The 19,564-nt window shown below is 39.9% G+C and overlaps 1 protein-coding gene across 5 annotated transcripts in view; it reads right to left on the bottom strand.

The window, feature by feature from the left end:
* EPSTI1 (epithelial stromal interaction 1) overlaps positions 1 to 19,564 on the bottom strand; it is a 101,526-nt gene that overhangs the window by 13,596 nt on the left and 68,366 nt on the right. The window contains exon 10 of one of the 5 annotated variants that reach the window (XM_060394294.1): positions 1,551 to 9,057. The exons of the other annotated variants lie outside the window; for them this stretch is intronic. Within the exon in view, the coding sequence (XP_060250277.1) occupies positions 8,941 to 9,057 (117 nt within the window). The 3' untranslated portion in view covers positions 1,551 to 8,940. Of the gene's footprint in view, positions 1 to 1,550; positions 9,058 to 19,564 lie in introns of those variants that run through there. 5 annotated transcript variants of the gene reach the window in all.

The following is a 19,564-nucleotide window of genomic DNA, read 5'->3' on the forward strand; positions in this document are numbered from 1 at the left end:
CAGTGCATGAAAGAGAAAAGGGAAAGTACTAGCCTTATATTAAAATAAAGGAAATCCCAATCTTCCCCCTCACCCATACAGTCCTGTTCAGTTTTTGTGTGTGGTTTCATCCGTCAATTGTCTTGTTTAAAGCATGAATATTCTGTTGTTTTTTAATTTAAAAAAAAAAAAATAGCATTATCATTTGGCCTCCTACCATGGAGATTTACATCTCTATTACTACCTCCAGGCCAATGCCCACTTCCCTTCCAGGTACACCACCATCCTCATCCTTCAGCCTGATAACTTTGTTTTAAGTTTCACTGTGGTGAGGGAAGAGTCCTACGGGTCTTACCACTCCTCAGCTAGATTTCCAAGTCACTCTTTTTCCAACTCTAGCCCTCTGAGGTACCAGGTGCCTCTAATTCCACATCTGTATCAGGACTACTTCAATATCAGTATTACATTTCTTGAGAATGAGTTCTGCCTTCTCCTGCTCTTTCTACCAGCTTCCAAAATTGTGCTGATAACATTTTTTTGCTACAGTCTCCTGGTCTGCACTTTTGTTCTACACACTGGCTTATGCCTTTTAAAAAAACATTCCCTTTATTGTCTTTTTAGGGGACCTAGGGAGAGAGGGACTGGAGTTAAACAAATGAAATGTTGTGAAAGTGCAGTGTTTAACCAGACCTTAATATTCTGAAGCAAAAATTACACCAGAATTGTGTTACTTGATCCTCACAACAATTCTCAAAGCTAGGCAGAGAGTGTTTTTTGATGAATGAATGGATAAACATTATTATACTTGTTTTATAGAAGAGGAAACAAAGGATCAGAGACTCAGTTTAAGTGTTTTGTCAAGGGATAAATGGCTCCTAAGTAACAAAGACGAGAGCTTAGACATTTTTGTACCTAATCTATAAAAATGCATCCAGTATAGGCGGTGGAGATAAAGGATAACTTGTCACTAGTTAAGCATACTCAAGAATAAACAGCCACATCTAGAACTGTAGAGCCCATTTACACTCAAAAGTTCTAGCAGAATCTATCTAATCTAAGTTCAAACCTAAATCCCACTTGTCAAAGGATGCTGATTCTTCCCACTTATATTAAACCATTTCTCCAAGGAACAACTTCTATATCCAGCCATTCCAAGTTTGATAACATGAACCCTGGACAAACTAAATTAGGACATCAATCCTAGATATGAGACAAGAGTTTTTAAAAACCTTTGAAGCATATATTTTATAGATGTGTATTACCACATATTTCCTTAAAATAATTTTTAAGATAATTTTTTCAGCCTTGGCAAAAATGATCCTGAAATTTATCTAGTTAAAGATAAATTAGCAAATAGCAATAAAAAAATTCCTGAAAAAAAGAAATGAGTGAAAACCAGCTTTCCCAAATATTAAAACATATCATGAAACTGCAGTAATTAAAACAATTTGAGTTCAGGAAAAGACTTACTGCAGGGAAGCATAGCGTACCATAAGTTATTTTGCTAAACCCTCACAGGAGAGATAGTTCAGTGAATGATGATGGACTAGCTGACTACTGTGAGAAAAAAATCAGAGCAAGATCCTTTATTTTTATATCAAAATAAATTTTACAGAGCCCCAGGACTTGAACTTAAAAGATGGAACCATATAAGTTTCCAACGGAGGCATGGGTAAGTGTATTTATAAACTTGAAATGAGGAGGGTACAGACTCAGGAAATAAAAGGATGAATAAATTTGGCTACATCAAAATTCAAAACTTCAACTGGGATAAAAACTTAAAAAGATGTTTATGACACACAAAGGCTAATTCAGTTATTCTTTCATTCAGTCATTCAGCAATATCTGAGTGCATATTGTGAGGCAGGCTTGCATCTATGTGATGGGGGTACAATAACAAGACAAATGAGATCCTTGTTCCTTAAGAGTTTATATTCTGAAAAAAAAGAAGACCATGAATAAGTGAGAAAAATATCCACTGATAATCCTATGCAGAGGATTAAACATGCTGTTGTGAGGATCAGTGACTCAGTTCTTATTTTAGGTGGAGGCTCAGGGAAGGCCTGAGGAGGAAGCTAAAGACCTTATATAAACCAATAAAGAAAACACAGACACCAAACAGAAAAGGGCCAAGCAAAGGAAGAGAAAGTTGGCAGCTAAACCACAGAATGCCTGTAAATTTTAAACCAGTCATCATTTTCACACATAGTCAAAGAATATAAATCCAAACAATGAGATAAAGTTTTTCTTCTGTTGACAAAAACTAGGAAAGTTTGATAGAGAATCAGGTACATTCCAGCACTTTGGTGGAGTGTCTAAGTTAACAAAAAAATAGTTTTGGGAAAGCAGTAACCATAAATATGCTAAAGCTGAAACTCCAGTACTTTGGCCACCTCATGAGAAGAGCTGACTCACTGGAAAAGACTCTGATGCTGGGGAGGGATTGGGGGCAGGAGGAGAAGGGGATGACAGAGGATGAGATGGCTGGATGGCATCATGGACTCAATGGACGTGAGTCTGAGTGAACTCGGGGAGTTGGTGATGGACAGGGAGGCCTGGCGTGCTGCGATTCACGGGGTCGCAAAGAGTCGGACATGACTGAGCGACTGAACGGAACTGAACCATAAATACGTAAAATGTGCACATCCTTTGCAGAATGTTCAAAGATGTGTAAAAGGAGAGGCAGATCTGAATTACTAAAACAGTGAAAGTTTAAGGGAAAGACTTGTTGCACATTTGCAAGGACCTGGCACAGTAAAGTATGGCGTCATCCACACAACGGAACATTATGCAACAGCTCCCAAGAATTAGACAGATGGCAGAGAAGGGGTGCCTATGATAAGATCTCTAAGATACATTAAATGATAAAAGTAATGTTCAGAGCAGTTTGGAGGGTACTGTTCCATGTAAATAGAAAAGATACACATATATCCATTTTTAACTTTTATATGCTGGTACACATATCTTAGACATTTTTATGGTAAAACACATACTAAAATGTTAATTCTAACTATCATTGGAGCTCAAAGCATGGCAGGTAGGTAGGCAGATGAAGGAACCTTTAATATCATAAGTAGTGTTTGTTGTTTTAATCTTTGAACCATGTGAACATTACTTCCTCAAACTATCAAGAAAGGTTTATATCTGTGTGGGAGACCATTTCTGTTTCTTTCTGCTTTCCTTTATTTAAAAATCCCAATGGATATCTAGTTTTTAAGACACAAAAATGTAAAAGAGCAAAACAGTACATCATGAAGCCAAGAACTGTCAGGGAAGGCAAAAAAAGAGGACAGGAAGAGACTAGCACAGAGAGTCCAGTTACAGAGGCAAGGACAGGGGAGGGAAGAAAACAGAGCAAGAGGGAGGCAGGAGGGGAGTCGATGAGGCACCACCACGCAGGACCACGACTCCAGGTGGCAGAAGGGGGTGCTCAAGTTCCGCTGCGCTCAGGATTTTTATTCTACAAGCAGCAAAGCGTGTTTACTAGGGAGAGGCTGGTTTTCCTTTGGTGCCACAAAGGAGAATTTAAACTAATTAATTTCTTCTGCTGAGCTGACAGCCACTGCAGATGAATCTGCATGCTTTATAAGCATATTCCTGGTTCGTTGATGTGGTTCTCACCTAGAAGTGCAACACCTCCTTGGACAGATACAAAAACAAGTCGTTCCCGTTCCAAGGACTGAGCTTTGGACACTAAGAAAATAAAAATGCTCTCCAAGTCGGAGGGACACAACACACAGCATCTGAGGCACTGTCAAATCTCATCTCACTCAACACATATTTGTGAAGCACCAACCATTTTCCAGACACCTGGATTCAGGCTGAGGTACAGATGCAAAGGAGACCCACCTCCAACCTGAAGGAAATCACAGAATAATGAGGAAGACAGACCCAGGAAACAACTGTGACACAAAACAGAAAGAAACGCATTGCTGGACACAAGTTCAAGCAACATGACAGCAGAATAAGAAGGAAGGGATGCAAACTAAAGACAAGGAGCAAATGTTCCTGAACGTTCGACATTTTAAGTGCATCCCAGGGGAAAGAATATGTGTCTTCTCACTGCTCTGCTTGCCTCCCTGCATTCAGGCGGAGCTTCATCGAGAGAAGGTACTTAAGTCCTCTGAAAAACAAAGTCTCATTTTGGAGCTGCTAAAGCAGAAATTCCTGTAAACACTGGCTAAGTCAGATATGTGTGTTAGTCGCCCAGTTGTGTCCAACTCTTTGTGACCCCCACGGACTATACAGTCCATGGAATTTCCCAGGCAAGAATACTGGAGTGAGTAGCCATTCCCTTCTCCAGAGGATCTTCCCGACCCAGGGATTGAACCCAAGTCTCCTGCATTGCAGGCGGATTCTTTACTAACTAAGCCACCAACTAAGTGTTTAGTTAGTGAGGACAATACTGCAAACAGTGCCACAGTCTGTGGCCGTCCTGCTGGGACTGCTCTTGCTGGAGGAAGGACTGTGATGAAGCAGTGCTGGGGGACCAAGCTAACGGCAAGAAGTAAAAGGGTCGCCATTTCCTGCCAGAGGTTACAGAAATTACTTCTCTGTGGTGCATTCTACCAAAGGCTCAACTAAACAACAAACAGGTGTGTACAAGGCTGGATGCGTGAGAAAGCTGATGAGTTTAAAGGCATGTTCCAAAGCAAGGCTGTGGTAATTGGAGACTAGGACAGGGTCATTTTAAAATCATGTTCGAATTCCAGTGGGGCGTGTTCTGACATGGTCAGCTTGATTGCATTATATGTAAACATTAAAGTATCATCACCAAGGCAGACATGCTTCTCCCAGGAGAGAATGTTCTCTCAACCCAACAAGGGGAAAAGGATAGTCGAAGCGGGAGAGTTGATGCCATGAACTTCAAGAACCCCTACCTTTGGATGTTTAAAAGAACAACAAAAAACAAGAGAAGAGTTTGGGGCTGAGATAGCTTAGAGGAGCCTTGGTTCTGCAGCTCCCCACAGTAATGCCTTTCCCTAGAATAAAGATGATGTTGGCTATGAGAAAAAGTGGAAATGAACTCAAATTATTGAGAGGAAACCAACCAAATCCAAGGAAGTAAATACTCATGGGTAAAGTAGGAGAGTGAAAAAATAGCATTAATAATGTGTACTCCTCTCTTACTGTGCTGTGCTAAATCGCTTCAGTCATGTCCAACTCTACGATCATATGGAACATAGCCCACCAGGCTCCCCTGCCCATGGGATTCTCCAGGCAAGAATACTCGAGTGGGTTGCCATGCCCTCCTCCCGGAGATCTTCCCGACCCAGGGATCGAACCCGGGTCTCTTACACCTCCTCAGGGGGCAAGTGGGTTCTTTACCACTAGTGTCACCTTGGAAGCCCCCCTCTCTTACTAGTTATTGTTAATTCTGTCATTATTTAATATAAAGAAATGGACTTTCAGCTACAATAGTCATTGAGTTTCCTATCTCCCACCCAGAAATACTTCCTATCAAATTTCTTCCAACTTATAAAAAATATTTTTTAATCATAAAAATTGCTTTTATATGGTGGAAAATGTAAAAAGTACAGAAATTATGAGGAAAAATATAATAATCACTCATAAAAATTCTCCACCCAGAGATAAGCTCCTTTAACATGTCAGTATATTTTCTTCATTTCTTGGTTTACATACATACAGAGACTGTAACTGCCTCTCACCACCTCGGGTCACATGTGCAGGCTTACCACGTGCCATGCATTAAGCTAAACTCTCCATGTGCTTGCTGTCATGTAATCTTCCAGGGTCATGAGGTAGACAGCACGACTATCATCCATAACAGATGACGTTTAGAAAGAGAAAGGAATCCGTACAAAGTACAATAAGAGAAGAGGCAGGCTTCAAAACTCACCCAGACTCTATTTTATAATCACTTTTTTGTTTTCATTTCCACATAGGTAAGCACATTTACCCTTGTCTAACTCAATGAAACCAAGCCATGCCTGCGGGGCAACCCAAGACGGGCGGGTCATGGTGGAGAGGTCTGACAAGGCTGGTCCACTGGAGAAGGGAATGGCAAGCCACTTCAGTATTCTTGCCTTGAGAACCCCATGAACAGTATGAAAAGGCAAAATGATAGGATACCAAAGAGGAACTCCCCAGGTCATTAGGTGCCCAATATGCTACTGGAGATCAGTGGAGAAATAACTCCAGAAAGAATGAAGGGATGGAGCCAAACCAAAAACAATACCCAGTTGTGGATGTGCCTGGTGATAGAAGCAAGATCCAATGCTGTAAAGAGCAATATTGCATAGGAACCTGGAATGTCAGGTCCATGAATCCAAGGCAAATTGGAAGTAGTCAAACAAGAGATGGCAAGGGTGAACGTCGACATTCTAGGAATCAGCGAACTAAAATGGACTGGAATGGGTGAATTTAACTCAGATGACCATTATATCTACTACTGCGGGCAGGAATCCCTCAGAAGAAATGGAGTAGCCATCATGGTCAACAAAAGACCCTGAAATGCAGTACTTGGATGCAATCTCAAAAAAGCCAGAATGATATCTGTTCGTCTCCAAGGCAAACCATTCAATATCATAGTAATCCAAGTCTATGCCCCAACCAGTAATGCTGAAGAAGCTGAAGTCGAATGGTTTTATGAAGACCTACAAGACCTTTTAGAACTACCACCCCAAAAAGATGTCCTCTTCATTACAGGGGACTGGGATGCAAAAGTAGGAAGTCAAGAAACACTTGGAGTAGCAGGCAAATTTGGCCTTGGAGTACGGAATGAAGCAGAGCAAAGGCTAATAGAGTTTTGCCAAGAAAATGCACTGGTCATAGCAAACACCCTCTTCCACCAACACAAGAGAAGACTCTACACATGGACATCACCAGATGGTCAACACCGAAATCAGATTGATTATATTCTATGCACCAAAGATGGAGAAGCTCTATACAGTCAACAAAAACAAGACTGGGAGCTGACTGTGGCTCAGATCATGAACTCCTTATTGCCAAATTCAGACTTAAATTGAAGAAAGTAGGGAAAACCGCTAGACCATTCAGGTATGACCTAAATCAAATCCCTTATGATTATACAGTGGAAGTGAGAAATAGATATAAGGGCCTAGATCTGATAGATAGAGTGCCTGATGAACTATGGACTGAGGTTCATGACATTGTACAGCAGACAGGGATCAAGACCATCCCCATTGAAAAGAAATGCAAAAAAACAAAATGGCTGTCTGGGGAGGGCTTACAAATAGCTGTGAAAAGAAGAGAGGTGAAAAGCAAAGGAGAAAAGGAAAGATATAAGTGTCTGAATGCAGAGTTCCAAAGAATAGCAAGAAGAGATAAGAAAGCCTTCTTAGCAATCAATGCAAAGAAATAGAGGCAAACAACAGAATGGGAAAGACTAGAGATCTCTTCAATAAAATTAGAGATACCAAGGGAACATTTCATGCAAAGATGGGCACAATAAAGGACAGAAATGGTATGGACCTAACAGAAGCAGAAGATATTAAGAAGAGGTGGCAAGAATACACAGAAGAACTGTCCAAAAAAGATCTTCACGACCCAGATAATCATGATGATGTGATCACTAATCTAGAGCCAGACATCTTGGAAAGTGAAGTCAAGTGGGCCTTAGAAAGCATCACTACGAACAAAGCTAGGGGAGGTGATGGAATTCCAGTTGAGCTATTTCAAATCCTGAAAGATGATGATGTGAAAGCGCTGCACTCAATATGCCAGCAAATTTGGAAAACTCAGCAGTGGCCACAGGACTGGAAAAGGTCAGTTTTCATTCCAATCCCAAAGAAAGGCAATGCCAAAGAATGCTCAAACTACCACACAATTGCACTCATCTCACATGCTAGTAAAGTAATGCTCAAAATTCTCCAAGCCAGGCTTCAGCAATACGTGAATTGTGAACTCCCTGATGTTCAAGCTGGTTTTAGAATAGGCAGAGGAACCAGAGACCAAATTGCCAACATCTGCTGGATCATGGAAAAAGCAAGAGAGTTCCAGAAAAACATCTATTTCTGCTTTCTTGACTATGCCAAAGCCTTTGACTGTGTGGATCACAATAAACTGTGGAAAATTCTGAAAGAGATGGGAATACCAGACCGCCTGACCTGCCTCTTGAGAAATCTATATGCAGGTCAGGAAGCAACAGTTAGAACTGGACATGGAACAACAGACTGGTTCCAAATAGGCAAAGAAGTACGTCAAGGCTGTATATTGTCACCCTGCTTATTTAACTTCTATGCAGAGTACATCATGATAAACGCTGGACTGGAAGAAACACAAGCTAGAATCAAGATTGCTGGGAGAAATATCAATAACCTCAGATATGCAGATGACACCACCCTTATGGCAGAAAGTGAAGAGGAACTCAAAAGCCTCTTGATGAAAGTGAAAGAGGAGAGTGGAAAAGTTGGCTTAAAGCTCAACATTCAGAAAACGAAGATCATGGCATCCGGTCCTGTCACTCATGGGAAATAGATGGGGAAACAATGGAAACAGTGTCAGACTTTATTTTTTGGGGCTCCAAAATCACTGCAGATGGTGACTGCAGCCATGAAATTAAAAGACACTTACTCCTTGGAAGAAAAGTTATGAGCAACCTAGATAGTATATTCAAAAGCAGAGACATTACTTTGCCAACTAAGGTCCGTCTAGTCAAGGCTATGGTTTTTCCTGTGGTCATGTATGGATGTGAGAGTTGGACTGTGAAGAAGGCTGAGCGCCGAAGAATTGATGCTTTTGAAGCGTGGTGTTGGAGAAGACTCTTGAGAGTCCCTTGGACTGCAAGGAGATCCAACCAGTCCATCCTGAAGGAGATCAGCCCTGGGTGTTCTTTGGAAGGAATGATGCTAAAGCTGAAACTCCAGTACTTTGGCCACCTGATGCGAAGAGTTGACTCATTGGAAAAGACTCTGATGCTGGGAGGGATTTGAGGCAGGAGGAGAAGGGGACGACCGAGGATGAGATGGCTGGATGGCATCACAGACTCGATGGACGTGAGTCTGAGTGAACTCCGGGGGATGGTGATGGACAGGGAGGCCTGGCGTGCTGCGATTCATGGGGTCGCAAAGAGTCGGATACGACTGAGCGACTGAACTGAAAATGAAGCACATTTACATTATTGAAGCATAGTGGTCACTGTTGCATGGTATTCTAGACTTCAAAATCCTCAACTTCTCTACTGCTGAAAAATTATTTTAAACCTCCCATTAAGCTGATTTTAAATGTAAACAATCCTATCCATACAGCTTGCGTGTGTGTCTAATTATTTCCTCAGAATAGATGCATACCTTTTAGACCTAAGAGTTTTATTTTAGGAAACTCTTTAGAATTTGATACTGTCAGAGTCCTTTGGTGCCCGTCTTATCAGCAGTAGTACAAGGGAGTCTGTAATGTTTTTTAATAACTAATAATGTAAATACTCCTCACCCCAGCAAACACACAAATTATTTCTTAATCTTGTGATTATTCTCTCAGTTGAAGTGTAGATATGGTTTTTCAAACTACCTCAAATTCCACTGAAATTTTTACTGGAATTGCATTAAACTCACTCATTAATGGACAGAACTGTAGTTGTTACAGTATTGAATTTTACCACTCAGGGGCATCAGCCATCCCTACTTTATTCAAATTGACATTAATGGATTATAGGAAAATTCTCAGGTATTCTGGGGCTTTTATAGGTTTGGGGGTTTTGAATGTGGTTTTTTTTTTTTTTAGGGATTGAGCAATTTTTTATATTGTTGCTTTTTGATGAAATCTTTCTATCCCCTATTTTCTCATTAATGTTTACTAATATTTGAGGGCATTATTGATTCTTACATATATGTTTTATGCTGTGCTTAGTCGCTCAGTCATGTCCAACTCTTTGTGACCCCGTGGACTGTAGCCCACCAGGCTCCTCTGTCCATGGGGGATTCTCCAGGCAAGAATACTGGAGTGGGCTGATATGCCCTCCTCCAGGGAATCTTCCCAACCCAGGGACTGAGCCCGGGTCACCCACATTGCAGGCGAATTCTTTACCACCTGAGCAATGAGGGAAGCCCAAGAATACTAGAGTAGGTAGCCTATCCCTTTCTGCAGGGGATCTTCCTGACCCAGGAATCAAACCAGGGTCTCCTACATTGCAGGTGGATTCTTTACCAGCTGAGCTACCAGGGAAGCCCTAAAAAATACAGAAAGCTTCATGAATTTGTGTGTCATATATATATGAAGTGAAGTGAAGTGAAAGTCACTCAGTCATGTCGAACTCTTTGCGACCCCATGGACTTTACAGTTCATGGAATTCTCCAGGTCAGTATACTAGAGTGGGCCTTTCCCTATTCCAGGGGATCTTCCCAACCCAGGGATTGAACCCAGGTCTCCCACACTGCAGGTGGATTCTTTACCAACTGAGCCACAAAGGAAGCCCATATATATACATACATACAACTCATTTAATTCCATTTGTTCTAAGCAATTTTTAGTTGATTATCTTGGGTTGTACAGATTGCTCTCATCCATAAATAATAACTTTTATTTCCAATAATTAGATAAAACTCCTTTTCTATTTTTGTCCTATCAAGTTGGCTAAAACAATTCTTGAACCTTGTCGCATGCAATACTGAAGCTTTCTTCCCCTTCACTAGAAAAGAGTTTTTCGTCAAATAACACTAAAAGCATTAGGTTAGAATTTCCAGAACAAATATTAGTTGGTGGTAGGGGTTGCAGATCCTTTTATGTTGTTCATTGTTCTAATATTTTACCACTGAGATTAATGTTGGTTATTGGTTTGAAAGACTATATGAATGTTAAGGGAAAAAGAAATTAGCCTACTATGTTTTTTTCTTTTAACTGATAGATTTTAACCTACCAGTGCCCCTTATTGGCAACTACTGAGGTAGTCGAATTCTTTTTCTCTCATGATCTCTTTTTCTCTCATATTTCGGTCTTCCTTTGTGGCTCAGCTGGTAAAGAATCCACATGCAATGCAGGAGACCTGGGTTTGATCTCTGGGTTGGAAAGATCCCCTGGAGAAGGGAAAGGCTATCCACTCCAGTATTCTGGCCTGGAGAATTCCATGGACTGTATAGTCCATGAGGTCGCAAAGAGTTGGACACAACTGAGCAACTTTCACTATCATATTGCAGTGATATAAAAAGTTATAATATATAGGTAGTCATCTTTGCACTCCTAGAATAAACTTAACTGTCTATGTAAATGATATGAGAAAAAAATTCCATTAGCTAGAATTTTCTTTCAGATGTTAATCTCTATAAATCTGTGAGTGTGTGTCCCTTTACCAGGTTGTGACATCATGAGAATGACAGTTAAATAATATTAATTCTAAATTATTTCATCTTTTTCCTTGCTATGAAACAACTTGTAGAACACAGGAAAAAAATATGTTCCTTGAAAATTCTAACGAACCTGCCTGTAAATTTATCCAAATTTAGCTTGTTAAGGGAAAGTAATTCTCAGAAAACTTTAAAATCACTTGCATTTTTGTCTTTAATTCTTTGAGTCAGTTTAGAGTTTTGCATTTTCTCATAAAACTGTTCACTTGATCTTTTCTAAAACTATGGTTCTAGCCCCTCATTTATACTGTTGTGTATTTGTATTTTTACTAATATTTTCTTGATTAGACTTACCAGAGATTTGTTCATTTTGTTGACCTTATCAAAGAAGAAGCTGTTGAATTTTTATAACAGCTGTTTCTTCAAGTTTGTTTTTTTTTTTAATTTCTGTTCCTAATTACTTCCTTTAGTAATGTTTATTGTTCTTGTTTTAAATTCTTAGGTTGAATACTTTGTTTCTGTTTTGAGTACTGACTGGATTTAAAGTTGTGATTTTTCTGAGTACAGCTTTGCAAGGATTCCCTATAAGCTGCTCTCACCATAATTTCTAACATAGTCTACAATCATTTTCTCTGTCATTGAATAATTTAAGTATGTTTTCATGTTTTGGTTTGTTTTTACTTTCCAAATGACTATATAAAATCAATAACCATGCAAAATCAGTAAGAGCACTCAACCTACCAGAAACATTTTAAATTCCTTGTAGGTAGAAAAAGGATAAAATAAATTATATGGAGAAACAAGTATGCAGGATCAACTGGGTCTGAGTTAGCTGTGTTTCTAAAGGAGGGCTGAGAGAAGCTAAAGATGACCAGCTGGAGAAGTGCTTTGAGAGGAACTTGATGGTGGGTTCTTCCTCTCCCACACTGGCATACATAGCAGCCCACACTGACATAGTCCCTTGGGTAACACAGAAAGGAGGAGGGGTTGTGAGCTCAGAGGAGCAGGACAGTGTCCCAATACATGCTGACCACAGGAGAACAAGAGGCTACCGCATGCAGAAGATTGGCTTCTGTATATCTTAACTTGGCCAGGGGCTTCCTTGGTGGCTCAGATGGTAAAGAATCTGCCCCAAGTGCAGGAGATCTGGGTTCAGTCCCTGGGTTGGGAAGATCACCTGGAAAAGGGCATGGCAACCCACTCCAGTTTTCTTGCCTGGAGAATCCCATGGATAGAGGAGCCTGGTGGGCTACAGTCCATGGGGTCATAAAGAGTCAGACACGGCTGAGCAACTAATACTTTCACGTGTCCAAAGAAACATGAGGAGATAACCAAGAATCACCAAACATTTGAGAGAGAAAACTACATGAGATAAAACTTACATCAGAAAGGGAAAAATACTGTTAAAATAGTAAGTAGAAAATGTTAATGATTGTATAACTACCATTAATGAAGAGATCAGAAAGGATAGTCCACTTATAAAGCAGAACACTGCTATGAAAAAGTAAGTCAGTTACACTGGTAAATAAACAAATTCAGTGCAGGGGCCAAATAAGCAGAATGACGAAATGATTCCAGGAGCAAGATGATCTAGTGAAAGGTTTCTCCCAGAATGCAATGGAAAAGGCCAGACAGGAAGTATAAGACAAATGGTTAAGAGAAACAGGATAGGTCGAGCTAGAATTTCCAAAGCTACTTGATACATATCCAAGAAACAGGGAATAGGCATGATAATAGGGAAGAAATGTGAAAAGAAAATATAAATTTCTCAGAACTACAGTAAGACATATTTTGAGGTAAAACAGGCCAACAAAAGGTAATACAAAATTAAAATCAAAACCACTAAGAAATTTCTTATGATAGGGAGGAAAGGAGAGGAGAGAAAAGAGGAAAAGTACATAAACAGTACAGAAAATTCAGAGTCAAGAAAATAAAGAATGGAAAACAAAAATAAAAAGTAAATTATGTAGAAGAAAATGGGCAGATACACTAGCAATCACAATAAATGAGAATATATTAAAAAGACATTATGAAATTAGGTAAAAGAAAAATCAGCCATTTTTGTTACTAGAAATCTAAGCCACGTGACACAGAGAGGTTAAAATTAAGTAATGGAAAAAGAAATTGCCACATAAGTTCTAACAAGAAGGATGGCAAAATAATTAGGATCAGACAAAATTAAGACCAAGAACCATCACGGTGAAAATCACTAAGTGAGAAGAGTAGTCCATTTCATATTGATAAAATCCTGTACTGAAAGGCTGGCTTCCCATAAGTCATGTTGGTTGGAACTACTTCTCATATCAATGGCTGAACCAATCACAGTCAATGAGAATAGAATTCCCATGATCAGTTAGACCATTTGCAAATGCATCCCTGGGCTGACTTCTGACTTTTCTGAAACAGGCCATGCTAAGTAGTATGAATACATGAAGGGGGAAAAAATGGGATTTTAGGAGAGAAGTAGGTAATCAACACTATTTGATACCTATTCTGAAGTTATAACACACAATTTTTTCTTGTGTAGCATTAATTACTACCAAGTGATTATTCACTATAAAATAAAAGTACAGTGTTTTATTTGTCTTCTTTTAATTGTTCATCTCCTCCACAAAAAAGTAAACTTTAGGAGAGAAGGGGCCTTGTCTGTCCTGTTTCTAGTTGGAACTTCAGTATCTTCCAGAAGGCTCAGTACATAATAGGAGCTCAGTCCCTGTTGTTGACAGAATAGATGGATAGATGGATGGATGGATAGATGGGTCGGTGGATGAATACTGGGATGGATTACTCTGAGATAGAATAATATCAGAATAATAGAGTAAAAAAAAAGCCATAAAAGCTTTAAATGGTATAAATAATGTCAGAGTTACAGGGACACAGGGACTGCACAAAAAGACCACTGAACCACTGAACTGAATGTTCAGAAGGGATTTTATCTTTAGGAGCAGTTTCAGTAAGAGCATTTATGAAAATAAACCAAAATGTAAAGCATTAAGGACAAAGTGGGCAATAAAGATGTGATTATAGTAATATTACCTCTGTCTTTTTCTTTTTCTTTTGGTAGAAGCAGAAAAGGTGATAACCCTGAGGATAGCTGAATCAAGGAAGAAGTAGGTTGGCTTGTTTATTTTATTACGGCAAGAGTCAGCATGCCTGCTGACAAAAAATATACTAGTTAACAGAAAATATACTGAAGGTGTAGGGGGGAAATGATGCTTTTAAACTGTGGTATTGGAGAAGACTTTTGAGAGTCCCGTGGACTGCAAGGAAGTCCAAACAGTCCATCCTAAAGGAGATCAGTCCTGGGTGTTTACTGGAAGGACTGATGTTGAAGCTGAAGCACCTGATGCAAAGAGCTGACTCATTAGAAAAGACATTGAATCTGGGAAAGATTGAGGGCAGGAGGAGAAGGGGACGACAGAGGATGAGATGGTTGTATGGCATCACCGACCCGATGGACATGGGTTTGGGTGGACTCCGGGAGTTGGTGATGGACAGGGAGGCCTGGCATGCTGCAGTCCATAGGGTTGCAAAGAGTCAGACACGACTGAGAGACTCAACTGAACTGATAGGGTGAAAAACCGAAAGTAGGAGGTGTTAGTCAGTCAGTTGTGTCTGACTCTCTGTGATCTCATGAACTGTAGCCCACCAGGTTCCTCAGTCCATGGAATTCTCCAGAAAAGAATACCAGAGTGGGTTGCTATTTCGTCCTCCACGGGATCTTCCCAACCCAGGGATCAAATCCAGATCTCCTACACTGCAGGCATATTCTTTACCGCCTGAGCCACCAGAGAAGCCAAGGGAATTAAAGTAACGTTTTGGAAGAGGGAATTGAATCAAATGTAAAATACTGAGGAGTTAAAATTAAGGAAGAACCTACTGTCCCCAAAGACCAGAGTAATGGAAGAATGTGAAAGTCAGAGACAGACAGAGGAGGATCAACATGTGGTCACCTCACTGTAACCTACGGAATCTACTCTCCAACTTCTCTACAGTAGGTGTTCATTAAATACTTGAATCAAGGGAACAAGTAAACACAGGAATGTGTGTGTTAGTTGCTCAGTCGTGTCTGACTCTTCGCGACCTCATAGACTGTAGCTTGCCAGACTCCTCTGTCCATGGAATTCTCCAGGCAAGAATACTGGAGTGGGTTGCCATTTCCTTCTCCAGGGGATCTTCCAGACCCAAGGACTGAATCCAGGTTTCCTGCATTACAGGCAGATGCTCTACCATCTGGGCTACTAGGTGAAATCAAACACATGAAAAGATGTGATGATACAAATGTGTTATGGCTCCCTACCATGAACATGATTCTTCTTGTTTTCTTAAGCAAAATCACTGAAGTGATAATGAGTGACAGACTCTACTAGCTAGGGAAGCTTCCAGTGGACATTTTTTAACAACAGACTGAGCAAAAAGGGAGAGAAGCAAAAATAAGGTAAATATTCCAAATAGGAAAAGGAGTCCGTCAAGGCTGTATATTGTCACCCTGCTTATTTAACTTCTATGCAGAGTACATCATGAGAAACGCTGGACTGGAAGAAACACAAGCTAGAATCAAGATTGCTGGGAGAAATATCAATAACCTCAGATATGCAGATGACACCACCCTTATGGCAGAAAGTGAAGAGGAACTAAAAAACCTCTTGATGAAAGTGAAAGAGGAGAGCGAAAAAGTTGGCTTAAAGCTCAACATTCAGAAAACGAAGATCATGGCATCCGGTCCTATCACTTCATGGGAAGTAGATGGGGAAACAGTGGAAACAGTGTCAGACTTTATTTTTCTGGGCTCCAAAATCACTGCGGATGGTGACTGCAGCCATGAAATTAAAAGACACTTACTCCTTGGAAGAAAAGTTATGAGCCACCTAGATAGTATATTCAAAAGCAGAGACATTACTTTGCCGACTAAGGTCCGTCTAGTCAAGACTATGGTTTTTCCTGTGGTCATGTATGGATGTGAGAGTTGGACTGTGAAGAAGGCTGAGCGCCAAAGAATTGATGCGTTTGAACTGTAGTGTTGGAGAAGACTCTTGAGAGTCCCTTGGACTGCAAGGAGATCCAACCAGTCCATTCTGAAGGAGATCAGCCCTGGGATTTCTTTGGAAGGAATGATGCTAAAGCTGAAGCTCCAGTACTTTGGCCACCTCATGCAAACAGTTGACTCATTGGAAAAGACTCTGATGCTGGGAGGGATTGGGGGCAGGAGAAGGGGATGACAGAGGATGAGATGGCTGGATGGCATCACTGACTTGATGGACGCGAGTCTGAGTGAACTCCGGGAGTTGGTGATGGACAGGGACGCCTGGCGTGATGCAATCATGGGGTCACAAAGAGTCGGACACAACTGAGCGACTGAACTGAACTGAACTGATTCTACCATTATTGAAGTCTCTAGTGATGGAACTATCTGTACACTCATTATTCATTTTACTGAAAGCTTCAGTAAGTAAAAGGAAATAATTTATGTAAAAAGAAAATATGTTTTAATCAATAACCAGAAAAATACATATGTATCAACATTTGTCTGACTCCAGAAGAAAAACAAGATTAAGAAATAAAAAGCTTAATTTTCACTGTTTAAAATAACTGCTCAACCTGAAAATTAAATAGCAGATCTGATTTTCTAATCTGTTGAGCATGCTCTTTGTAAAATGTTCTACATTTACAGGTTTTCACACTCTAAATATACCAAACTTTATAAAACTATTTAAGATTCACTAGTAGTTATTTTTAAAATACATTATGTCTACACTGGTTTGTAACACCCCTCTTATTATCTAAGTACCTCAGGATGTGGTAATAAATTGAAAGATCACAGAAAAATATTAATACTTCCATGTCATTTGATGGACATCATTGAAAATATAACTTAAATATATACTAGATCCAGTTTCTACTTGCTAATTACTAGAATCTCACTATAACACTGCTTATTTAACTGTGGATTTCAGTATGAAGCCTTTGTCAAAGGAAAAATAATTTTTTTTTTAAACAGCAAGAGATAAAAATGCTTTGTGGCTTCTTTATTGCTTATCATGCTTGTATTCAGTCGCTAAGTCACGTCCAGCTCTTTGCAACCCCATGGACTGTAGCCCGTTAGACTCCTATGTCCATGGGATTCTCCAGGCAAGAATTCTGGAGTGGGTTGCCATTTCCTTCTCCAGGGGATCTTTCAGACCCAGGGATAAACCCACATTTCCTGCACTGCAGGCAGATTCCTTAGCACTGAGCCACTAGGGAAGCACCTTATTGGCACTTGGCTTACTAATTAAGCCTAGTAAGTGGCTTAATAACTAAACTGAAAATTTACATTATTTCTTTCAACAATTTAACAGTTAGAACCAGATATGGAACAATGGGCTGGATCCAAATTGGGAAAAGAGTACGTTAAGGCTGTATATTGTTACCCTGCGTATTTAACTTGTATGCAGAGTACATCATGTGAAATGCTGGGTTGAAGCACAAGCTGGAATCAAGATTGCCAGGAAAAATATCAATAACCTCAGATACGCAGATGATACCACTCTTTTGGCAGAAAGTGAAGAAGAACTAAAGAGCTTTTTGATGAAAGTGAAAGAGAAGAGTGAAAAAACTGCTTGAAACTCAACATTCAAAAAACTAAGTTCATGGCATCTGGTCCCATCACTCCACGGCAAATAGATGGGGAAAGGATGGAAACAGAGACTTGAGCTCAAAAATCACTGCAGATGGTGACTGCAGCCATGAAATTAAAAGACATTTGATCCTTGGAAGAAAAGCTATGACCAATCTCGACAGCATATTACAAAGCAGAGACGTTACTTTACTGACAAAGGTCCGTCTAGTCAAAGCTATGTTTTTTCCATTGGTCATGTATGGATGTGAGAGTTGGACCATAGAGAAAGCTGAATGCTAAAGAATTGATGTTTTTGAACTGTGGTACTGGAGCAGACTCTTGAGAGTCCCTTGGGCTGCAAGGAGATCAAGCCAGTTCATCCTCAAAGAAATCAGTCCTGAATATTCATTGGAAGGACTGATGCTGAAGCTGAAGCTCTAATACTTTGGCCACCTGATGCGAAGAACTGACTCATTGGAAAACACCCTGATGCTGGGAAAGATTGAGGGCGGGAGGAGAAGGGGATGACAGAGGATGAGATACTTGGATGGCATCACCAACTCGATAGACATAAGTTTGAGCAAGCTCCAGGAGTTGGTGATGGACAGGGAGGCCTGGCGTGCTACAGTGCATGGGGTCATAGTCAGACATAGTCATGACTGACTGACTGACTGAACTGAACTGAAGCACAAAACAGCTCAGTGACAACCACTTATATTGTATGTTGGATTAAACTATGAAAAAGTAAGGGCTTGACCTCTGTTGGGAGGAGGGTAGCACTCAAAAGGTCAATTCTAACAGCAACAATCACTACACATTTCATAATATGAATATGTTAAAATATGATTTCCACACTCAATTGCTATAAGTTACCTTGTAGAGCAAAGACATAAGGGGAAAAAACAAACCAAATTAAGGAAATCAGAATGGGCGTTAGAATTCAAGGTAATTGAATAATTGAAGAAACAGACTTGAGGGATATCCTGGAAGAAATGACAGGATAGATTAAGTACAAATAGAGCAAGAAAAAAGTTGGAAAATAAATATGGGGAAGATAATGGTCTCCCACTAGCTGAATAATTTTTTGTTTTGCTTTCTTAAAGGACCTGGAATGAAGTGGCCCCTTGGAGCTGACTCCCATCTCTCTCATCACTCCCATTCTTGGTTGAGGAGCCTCTGAGCCTATGAATCAAAGGTAGGTATGACCATAAGTCACAGTACTGTTTTCAGTTACCCTGTCAGAAGTTTCCTATTCTAATACGTACTTTTCTCAGTATCCATCTCCCTAATTTCTGTTGCTCGTTTTATTTGGAATATTGTGTGTTTTTGAAACAGCTCACATATTTGTACATGTGTAAAGTGCATTGTTTCATTCTTTGGGTATTTTTAGATGAACATTTAAGCCAGTGTCATGATTTTGTGTGCCTGCCTTTTTTCCATTATGCATTATAGTGGTCTCTGGACATTATTTGCAATATCATATATCTTTAATTTAAAAAATGGCAGCGGCATGTGTTATATTTTGTAGACCAGAAGTTCCCAAGTGTCCTGGAATCCCACTTAATATTCTGCAACAACCTAACTGGGAAAAGAATTTGAAAAAGTATAGATACATGTTTATGCATGTAACTGAATCACTTTGTTATATACCTGAAACTAACACATTTTGAATCAACTATTCTCCAATACAAAATAAAAAGTTAAAAAAAAAAAAAAAAAAAAGAAGTTC

The sequence above is a fragment of the Ovis aries genome, chromosome 10 (assembly GCF_016772045.2).
Source record: "Ovis aries strain OAR_USU_Benz2616 breed Rambouillet chromosome 10, ARS-UI_Ramb_v3.0, whole genome shotgun sequence".
Lineage (NCBI taxonomy): Eukaryota > Metazoa > Chordata > Mammalia > Artiodactyla > Bovidae > Ovis > Ovis aries.